At 36.6% G+C, this 10,598-nt stretch overlaps 1 protein-coding gene across 1 annotated transcript in view; it reads left to right on the top strand.

The window, feature by feature from the left end:
* Window positions 1-240: 240 nt before the first annotated feature.
* Window positions 241-10,598, top strand: part of ahr2 (aryl hydrocarbon receptor 2) — a 55,827-nt gene continuing 45,469 nt past the window's right edge. Inside the window, exons 1-2 of the mRNA XM_052589174.1 lie at window positions 241-583; window positions 8,914-9,101. Coding sequence (XP_052445134.1) covers window positions 525-583; window positions 8,914-9,101 — 247 coding nt within the window. The 5' untranslated portion in view covers window positions 241-524. The remainder of the gene's footprint in view (window positions 584-8,913; window positions 9,102-10,598) is intronic.

Here is a 10,598-nt window from a genome sequence, read left to right as displayed (position 1 = left end):
GACCTAACAACGCTGCAGGTGGACCACAGCGCAGAGGTTGCAATGCTGCTTTTCTCCAGTCCACCTTAAGAACGCTCCTGTGTTTATGATTTCCTGAAAACTTTTCTAACCAATCACAAAGCGTCCAGATTACCTGCCTAGCGCTCAGGCGCTTCTGATTGGTCGTCGCTCAGAACTCTCAGCCAGTCCGCTGCCTGCAAGCGTTGTTTGGAGCCACTAGAGAATGACAGGTCGAAAAAAAAACAAAAAAGGAAGAAGGAAAATTTGTTCAGCTCACGCCATTGCCATTCGCCGTGGAGGTTGAGAACTTTCGGAAACTTTTAGTCTTCACTTTAAGTTGTGTCGGTCTAAAGAACCGACGCCGACAGGAATTACATCGGGACTGGACATATTCTCCTTTTGTTTGTGTATATGTGAGAGGATTTACCTGAATAACGCACACTTTCATCGACACTTGAAAGGAACCCGAGGGGATTTTAGATGCTAGTCATATTTTAAACACTTCTCAGAGACACCAGACAAACATGTCGGGGGGTATCGGTATATATGCGGTCAAGAAACGGAAGAAGCCCGTTCAGAAAATGTAAGTTTTTGTGGGAACTCTCACGTTCAAGTTCAGACCGCGCTCGCGTCTCGCGCAGCAAGGTTATTTATACAATGTAACAACATTTCGAACTGCTATGTAATGTTAAACTGTAACATTCTGACAATAGAATGGAACGCGTTTCATTCAGTTTTTGGTACATTGTGTAATTTGCTGTACAGAACGACAGAATGTTCTAAACTGTATTTGAAGGTATATATATATATATATATATATATATATATGAAATTGGAATTTACTTACGTTTTCATATAGAAAAGTATATATGAAACGTTGCAGTTAATACATAATTAAGATTATGAACCGTGTTCGTCTGCAAAATGACTCCATGATGGGGATTTTTGACTTTCCCGTGAATCTCGGGGAAGTTTAATTTACTGTAACAACAACCAAAAACGTAAAATGTAACGTTTAAGTGTAATTCCTGCCATTTATAATCAAAGTGGTGTGTCAAAGTCACGTCCAGTTTGTTTTCTGCCGCTTTGAATTGAAGACATTTGAGTCACAGAACCGAGCGAAAGTGACAACTCTTGCAAAAGGTTTGATAGCTGGAAACAAAGTTGTCGTGTAATGGTGAAAACATTGTGTTTGTTTGCATCGCTAACAAAAGAAAGTCTGAATTTGACCCAGATCTGTATCCGTCGGGACACCTTAAGATTCAGGCTTGGTGCGTATAGTTCTGGGTCTGGCATGGAAATAGTACTCTTGTATTAATCATAATCAAGTTGAGAGTTGGCGGCGCTCTCACGCGATGCTTACACGAGGGAGGGGTGCGCCGGGGGGGAGTATGTTATTGTAATCTGATATAGTCTTTTTTCACATCATGAGAACAATTTTTTTCTTCTTGCTTTTTTTGCGCTCGTTCCCCCCTCCTCAAATTAACATATTTTGAAGTCACGCAAACTCTTACTCAACTATGGTGGGACTGGCTGAAAAGCCTAAGCACGCCTCTTGAGTTGCTGCAGGAGCTTGCTGGTGCTCTACTTTCTTTCATGATTTTGCAGATAGTCTTTTTGGGGGGGAACGCAGTCGTCTTGAAGAGAATGGCTTTATGGGAGCAGGAATATGCTTTATCTAGAGCTTTCTCACTTTACATTTACAGTGGTCATGTTACACATATCGCATGCAAATATAATGGATTCTAATAGTAGGGATAGCACAAAGAAGTACACTGCAAAAGCAGTTTGTAAGGTGATCTAAATTTTATCAGAGGGTCAAATCAAGCATATTATTAAATATTTGTGTGTGTGTGTGTGTGTGTGTGTGTGTGTGTGTGCGTGCAGGTCAGTGGCACTATTTAGACAGAAAGGTGACAACTAGTTGATATAATGGCAGTATACAATTAGATTTACTTTTTACACTTTTTTTTGCGTAATTTGTTCTTTAGTATCAGGTATATGCTGTTATTTTAATAGTCGCAGTTGCATATGTAAGAGCAAAATATTAAAATACATTTGTGTTAGCATTTCTATCGTACAACAAGTAGTAATATGTTTGTTGTTATTTTGTATTTTTAAGGTATCCATTGTGCTACATTTTATGATTAATAACATTATTATTATTATTATTATTATTATTATGTCAAAATATTTTTAAAAAAATGGTTCTGCATATACATTTTCAGGTGCAAACCTACAAATATTTTTTATATATTCATTTATTTTTTTGATATTACTATTTAAAAATGGAAAAGCGAAAGTGAATGAAAAGTGTGATTCCAGTTGACGAGGCGATTAAAACTTTTGTCAGTTTAGCCAATTGATAGGACTGTCCTTTTTACTACACTTGGCTATTTTAATCATTTAATAATAGATAATAATAATAAGTAATAATTCAGCCAAAAAATAAATAAAATAAATAATAAAAAGAAAATTCATTACTGTATACATAGAGCGTTAATGTTAATATAGCATGTTAATATGCATTCCGGGTCCTAGATCAGGTCAAAATGTATCTTTAGGGGACCAACTTTGCATTTTTACAAATTAAACTTAAGTAATCCGGCAAAATGAACACCAATGTAAAGTGTGACTGTTTATTTTTCAGGCATTTTGTTTTAGGCTTAAATGTTTATTTCTGATTTATATCACTTAAGTTGATGGACAGGAGGGATTTGTGTGATAATTTGATGTGCACTCAGCGTATTTGGCCTGCAAACTGTTCCATAAGAGTGCAGTGGCGCAGAACCCCGTACCTGTTGACAACCCCGTGATTGGCCCACCCACTGGGTTATGTGTATATTACAGCCATCATTGGCGCAGGAGACGAACGACCTTTACACGGTATGTCCACACTTCAGATTAGCTACTTACTGGAGCCTGAACTGCAGTGTGTGTTTTAGCATGCTGATAGATGTCCAAATGAGCCAGTAGGGTGGCGAAGCGCTAGAGCAGCCAAAGACTGCGACTGACACAAAGAGGGTATTGAGAGGGAATGTAACCAGACTCCTGGCTTCACACCGCCGTAGCTGGAAGTTGGAATGCTGTAGAACAGTAGAACCTCTCTCTCTAAAGAACCTTGTCAAGATTTCCTCACTTCTAATCTATGCGAAAACAAAAACATAGGCGCAAGTAATGAACCGGCTAACCTCACCCTTCTGCTGAAAGCAGTTGGAGTTCCAACTGGACGTTTTCAGCATCTCAACGACGGGTTGAAAAAGTCGGCATGAGTTTGAAAATGTCAGGAAAAGCAATGCAGCCTTGCTGAATGAAATCAGTTTCTTAAAGGAAAAAAATTCTAGACCTCAACCTAACAGTTGAATATCAAAAACATAGTTGCAAATAAAGAACTGGCTAACCTCACCCTCTTGCTGTTGGAACTTCAAATGGACATTTTCAGCATCTCACTGTGGTTTGGGAAAATCGGCATTACATTGAAATTGTTAGGAGAAGTAATACAGCAAATACTGACATCTAACAGATGCCTTAAAATGAAAATAGATAGTTGTAAATATGCCAATGTTTATGGCAGTATATTCCAGTATGTAAAATTCCTTCAAACTGCATGGTGATTTGACTTGTTTTTTAGTGTTACTGAGCAAAATGGACCAATCTGAACCTACAATCCTAATAATAAAGGTTCTTTATTGGCATTGATTAGTTCCATAAAGAACCTTTCCAAATTCCATAGTGGAAAAAGCTCTTTAAATTATTATTAAAACGCTCTTTGCACTAAGAAAAATGGTTCTTTTAAGAACTGTTCATTGAAAGGTTCTTTGAGGAACCTAAAATTGGTGTCTTGTTGAGCATTTTTAAAACAACAGTTGATGAACCAAAATTAAAATTGTATGATGTTTGTTCTTCTGTGGAGCCCAAAAAAAAAAACCCTTGTCCGTACTGTGAAAGTCATTGGGATCATAGTATGTTGTGTTGAACCCTGTTTGCTTTCAGTGTATGGATAAGAAAAGGTGAAACATTCTTTAAATAAATCTTTTTTTTTTTTTTTACTTCCATCGCATAGCAAGAAACAGTTTTTAAAAACATCTTTTTTTAAGATACTCATACATTTGAGTAGACTGTAACTGATTGTTAATTTTGTAGGTGAATAATCCCAAAAACGAATAAAGGTTAGGGCAAGTCAGTAAGTAAAGTCAGTAGGGTAATTAGCTGTAATTCAAACTGTCTGTAGACTACATCATTATTTAAATACCAATTTGCGTGAATAAAGATCAGCTGGTTTGTTTATTGCTCACATGACAATCCCTGCCTCCAGTTGTGATGTAAGGCAGTTTTCACCCTGATAAAGCGTCTGAGAAAAGGCCTGTTTACTGCGCCGAGATGGGTACGTTGATGTGTGCTGAAATAAATTTGGGTCCGCACCAGTGCAGACTAGAGTTTCAGCCTGTCTGTCACTTCAAATAGCCACAAATCTTGTCTCGGGGAAGGTATGAGGAAAGCAGACACTTGATAATGATGCTGATGCGTCTCTGCTCGGTCAGATAAAGTTTGCCGCAGTGACTCAAGTGTGGTGACAGAACTTGAATTTGTACTCACTGACCTTAGGGCCAGGCGGTATAGCTAGAACTTTGTTCATTGGAACAAATATGTAATAATTAAAGAAATGATTTCAATTTGCAATTTAAAATAAATGTTTACTGTTTGAATATATTTTAAAATCCGGTAAGGTTTAAATTATAGACACTATTAAAATATGAACTTTCCTAATTGTGAAGCACAGTGTAGTTTAATGACATGATCTTTAAGAAATGTACCGTAGTTGCCAAATATTATGAATAATTAATATATCTTGCACCCCTAACCCAGCTTCTGGGTCGTAGTGTGATGCACTGAATGCATGCCATTGGAGCCAATTTTAGTTCTGTTCTTTGTTCTTTTCTTTTTTTCCCCCGCAACTTGGGTTTTTTGATCCAAACCAGATGTGGCTGAGCTTCAGCTGAGGTTATCGGGTGGAAAACAACCACTGTTGGCTGAATTCGCCCTTTTCTTTCTGATCTCAGAACTGTTTTCATGTTTCCATACAAAAGCAGTTTGGCATTTGGGTAGGCACCAGATTGAGTTAAAAACACTACCATCAAATGTTTGGACCCGCTTGACTGACTTTTTCATGATCTTCAAAACCTTTTCATTAAGTATATAGAAAGAGCGAGAGATTATTTATGAATTTATTATTGCTATTATTATTAATTTATGTATTCTAATTGTTTATGCATGCATGCATACAAGCTGCTACATAATTCCCTTGCTAAATTTCTGGTATTTTATAAAGACTATTATTATTCTGATATGTGTACAATACACTAGTCCTAATAAAATGAAAAGTTGGTCCAAACTTTTGACTGGTGTATCGACACACAACTTTCTCGACTGTAACAAGGATGTGGAAAACCGAGACAGAGATTTGCAGGAATGTACCATGAGATTTGTAGTAACATTTTTCTCAAGCTAGATTGCCAAATGCTTTCAGATTGTTCTTTCTCTGTGTCCTCAGTAAACCTTTCAAGCAACGCAACACATGCAGACAAAAAAAAACAAAAAAAAACGTTGTGCAACAGTGACTGCAAACGTTTTGAAACCGTCTTTCCAGTGGTAGAGTTTTCAAGACGAGTGCCAAATCTGAAAGGAAAGAGAGGGGAAAGAAAGAATCAGTTGTACGGTATGTATAGAAAAAAAGCAAAGGGAGAGCGAAATACAGAGCAATGTGCATTAAAAGAATGCGACGCAGGAAGAACAAAGAGACAAGTCTTCAGATGGTCCTCCGTGTATTCCAGGCAGCATGAGAAACACTGGTGCATGTTGGGACCCGCAAGAGGAAAACAGTCCTGATGTCATACCTCATGTGATTGGCCCGAAAAAACTTGATAGAAGAAAGAATGAGAGATTTCAGATGTTTCCTCTGTAGTGATGTCTTCAGTACAAACAAATCCTTTGCCGACCACAGCGAACTGTTGGGAGGTTCATGATCAGAAGTCTAATGCGATAGGACTTTCCAAACTATTAATCATGTACAGTAGACCAATAGAACAACGCCACCATGTTGGTAATTGCAAATAGTGTGAAGATGAAAATAATAAAAAAATTCAGTAGGAGGTTATGGTTAGTTGGTCTGTAGTAGACCTGTATGACCTTGCTTTATAGTCTCCATATGTTTTTTTATTTTGTTAAAATATTTAAAAGAGTACTCCGAAATATATTGAATTGCTCTAGAAATGTTGTCAGTGGAATGAAGGCAACATTTAATTTAGTGTTTGCTTTGTTTTTAGCAGAAGTAGATTTTTCTAGGTTTCAGTAGATTTTTTTAAATATAAAAATTGCTGTTTACAATATGTACAAAGCAAACGTATGAACGTTATTATTATTAATATAGGTTTTATTTAGTTTTGTATTGTATTTCAAAACCAATGTTTATAAAAAATATTTTGAATAATTTTTTTTTTTTTGTATTTTTTATTCTTCGTAAAATTGAAATCACTTTTATATTGGCCTTTCAAGACAAATGTACACATTTTAATTGTTTAAATATTTTGTATACAGTAAATGTCAATATTTATCTTTTTTTTATTACATTTATATTATTTTTTAATATGGGCTTTTTATTTGCAATAATATGTGCAAATTATATAGACATAATGTGACACCTTACAGTACAATTGATTAGCCAGTGTAAAACCAAAACTTCCCAGTATAAATGATTGTCAATTTATATTAAAAGGATGCATTTAAACATGCTTTGTAATGTATTGTCCGTGGACAATTAGCCCTGAAAAATAACCTTTTGGAGATCCAAAACAAAAAAATAGCAAGGCACACCTAAAGGGATGAAGGATGAAGTTTCAGTTTTTTGAGTCCGTTTCGACTGTGAATTGAGTGACATATCTAGCTCCGAGATCACCATCGAATGCCGTTCAGATGAATGGAATCTCCTGAGAAATGAAATAGTAGGTGAATCAATGCGGCGCCAGCAAGGATGCGCTCCCTCGTGTCATTTTAGAGATCTGGAGCTCAGGGCCGAAGGGGAAGGAAGGGCCTGAATGCGCTCTTTTGTCCCCGCAGGCTCTTTTTTTGGAGGTTAGTTTTACTTTCTGGGAAGACATAATTAGTGTCCGACTCAGATGGCTAGAGTTACCGCTCTTAGTCTTCTGGGCTGGCAGGCAATGAAAAGGCAGCACGAGGTTGAGTTACAGTCAGAGTTTTGAAGGCTGTGATTCCAGTAAGAGTCCTCAAGCTTAGATAATGGGTTTTATGTCCGAGAGCAAACAGTTGTTTTAGTACTTAGACAGTAAAACTCAGTTTTTTTATATTTCTGTTTTGGCATTTAAAAACTCTTGGTGAGCATAAACAAACCCTAAAATCAGCTCTAAAATGTTTGAGGTTTTCTTGGCAGACGGCTATGTTGCAGTGCTATTTTATGAATTAATATGAATCTAGAAAGCAGATTTGTTATGAAAACAGTAACTTATACAACTCTATGCCAGGCTGTTTATACAACGATGATAAACCGAGGTCTGATTAGCAAAGAGTTTTCAGACTTCTATGCACTGCTGCAAGCATGCAGGAGAAAAGCCCTCTTAAGGTTTCAATAATTCAGTTCAGAGCTTACAAGTCTAAACTATGTATCTTCCAAGCATCACATACATGAAACACCATCATTTCCCAACAGAAAAAGCCTCTATCTCTGTTTTTTACTCAATATTTTACTTTTCACCAACCAATTCTACAAAAAGAGCCAAAGTGTTCAATACATCATTCAGTTACCGAAATGACTGGCATCAGTGTTTTACTTGGATCAAAACCAAGCTCTTGAGAATGCCTGAACCTCAATTTATACATATTTATAGATTGCCTTTCACCAAGACAATGATAAACCAATTATGAATTGTTTTTAGCCTTTGTGTATTATACACAGATGATCATTCTTTGCAGCATGTGTGTCGCTAGGCCATTTTGAGGGGGCTATAGCTAAAATAACTACTCAGTACCCACTCATTGTTTGCAATTAGCTCTGTACATGAATTCGTGTTCGCCTCAGTCCCATTTAAATTTCGATCGGCTCCTCCCTGTCTTTCAGCCGAATTCTTTTTCAGTCAGCAGAGCGAGAAACAGGACAAGGTGCGTGTTTAACGATAGACTGTTATAATACCTGCATCTGTGCAGTTCTTTTGTCATAAATCCAGTTTACAAAATGTCATGGGGGAGCGATATCTACTGTAGCCAAGTTCTCACTGCGTTCACCCCTCATCACACCACAGCTGTTTCCTCCAGCGGAAATGAAGCAGATATCAACGCATACGTAAAAAAATGATCATGATGCCATTTTCACTTGAAAATTGAACATTCAATATAATACATATTTCAATGTTTGTGGCAAAGAGGTTTGCATACTTGAGCTAAGGAAAGAGGGTTGTACTAGAAATGCAAACAGTAAAATGTGTTCGTAAAGTAAACAGGTTGTGTGTGTGAGATCATGGAGACTTGAATTTGGCTTATTTAGTACTCAAATGTTCTACCTATCTATGCAATACAAGTAGACTGCAGAAGTTTAGTATACGAGCCCTTCTTAACAAACTTTTTTTACTTTATATATATATATATATATATATATATATATATATATATATATATATATATATATATATATAATTTATTATTATTATTAGGCTATTATTATTATTATTATTATACCAATATCTCTTCTTCTTAAATTCTTCCTTTTGGACATTTTCCATTAAGGCCACCTGCATTCCAAGATATTTAACTAGACGCCTCAGGACTTACAAGCATCTTATCTTATCACAGTCTGTAACAAGAAGTGTAACCCCATTTTTTTTTTTTTTTATCGATTTCTTCTTCCAGACCCAAACCCCCACCACCTGATGGTGTGAAATCCAACCCCTCCAAGCGGCACAGAGACCGGCTGAACAGCGAGTTGGACAAGCTCACCAACCTTCTGCCCTTCTCAGAAGATGTCCGTGCACGGCTGGACAAACTGTCTGTGCTCCGACTCAGTGTTGGATACCTGAAGGTCAAGAGCTTCTTCAGTGGTGAGATCACAACTTATAACCCTTATCCAGTCTTTGTCAAGTTCATATTGGTACATATTGTTGGGCCAGTGTTATTTATGATTTATTGCATTAACTTACTGTAAGCAAGGAAGAGAGGACAGGAAATGATATGGAGAAGGGGGAACAGGTCACAAGAGGGATTGAAACTCGTGTCGCCACATGCAAGTATCATAAGCTGAGTCAAAGGAAATGCTAAACTCCCACTCAGAGTGCTAAATATACACTGATTAATCATTGCTTCCCAGTAAAGTTGAGTTAGACTGATGAATTTCTCAAGTTCGCTGTCGCAATTGTTGAAGTCTTTTCTACCAGAATGAAGGAACAGGGGAAGTGGCTTCTGTTCCATTGCCACATATCACCCTTGATTAAATGACTGATGGTTTTGAAAATGCTTCTCAGAATTATAATTCAGTCTCAGTCCTAATGGTGCTTTATCTTTATTAATTGGTGTAGCACCTCAGGTAAAGTTCTGCTGAATTTATTTGCGCAGTTTACCATGAGGTCCATGTGACATGAATAATATGCTAGAAACTTGTGACCTCAGCTGACATGTTGTGTTATCTCTAGAAAGTTGCAAGGGAGCTGAAAGATCACATGCTAGTCTGGTTTGGGGTCCTTAACTTAATTAACTTTCTTGACATCATAAATTAGGCTTGGTTTTTCTTTCGTTCTACTTTCTGCTGGCTGAACCGTTTCGTCAATAACCCACATAGACATTTGTGAGTTTGTGAGGATCAGTTTCTCTGAGGGTTTTAGATCTTTAGCCAATAAATGCTTGTTTGTTTGTGTGTCTTCAGAGAAGGCTCAGAAATACATGTTAACATGACCTCGCAAGGAGTGACGTAGGATCTTCTCATGGAATTAATACTAAGAATAATAAAGAGGCAAAACCTCTCATCAAAAGGTTAATTTAGTAGTTCCCAGAATAAAACCACCCATAATGCCTTTCTAAGAGATACTGGAGTTTTTATTTTCCATGGTAATTTTTTCCTGAGATTTAGTCAGGAATGTGAAGTGGTCTTGAAGACAGTGTAAAATTACTTTTAAATAGAATTTTTAATTTGTGTAATTTGATTGAATTTGTCCTGTTTTGAAGTAAAAACACAAAATGAAATATCAATGTCTTTCACTGATATTTAGAATTTTTAGATTGAGAACAGGATATTGTCCAGAGCACTGGTTTTCCAACTTTTTACAGCAGCGTACGCCCTGGGACATTTAACATTCTTCTGTGTACCCCCTCAGGGCTCGACAAATTTCAAAATCCCTGGTAGCCCTTCGGACAGGTGTTCTTCAGATTTTGGTAGCCCAAAAATTAATTTAACTAGCCCAAATAAAAATACAGTATATATATATATATATATATATATATATATATATATATGTATATATATATATATATATATGAGAGAGAGAGAGAGAGTAGATAGTAGTTTAAATAGTAGTTTAAATAATACGTGTACATTTTATTTCACT

This window comes from Carassius gibelio, chromosome B22 (genome assembly GCF_023724105.1).
Source record: "Carassius gibelio isolate Cgi1373 ecotype wild population from Czech Republic chromosome B22, carGib1.2-hapl.c, whole genome shotgun sequence".
Taxonomy (NCBI): Eukaryota; Metazoa; Chordata; class Actinopteri; order Cypriniformes; family Cyprinidae; genus Carassius; species Carassius gibelio.
The sequence above is the reverse complement of the archived record's forward strand: the minus strand, read 5'-3'. Positions and strand labels throughout refer to the sequence as shown.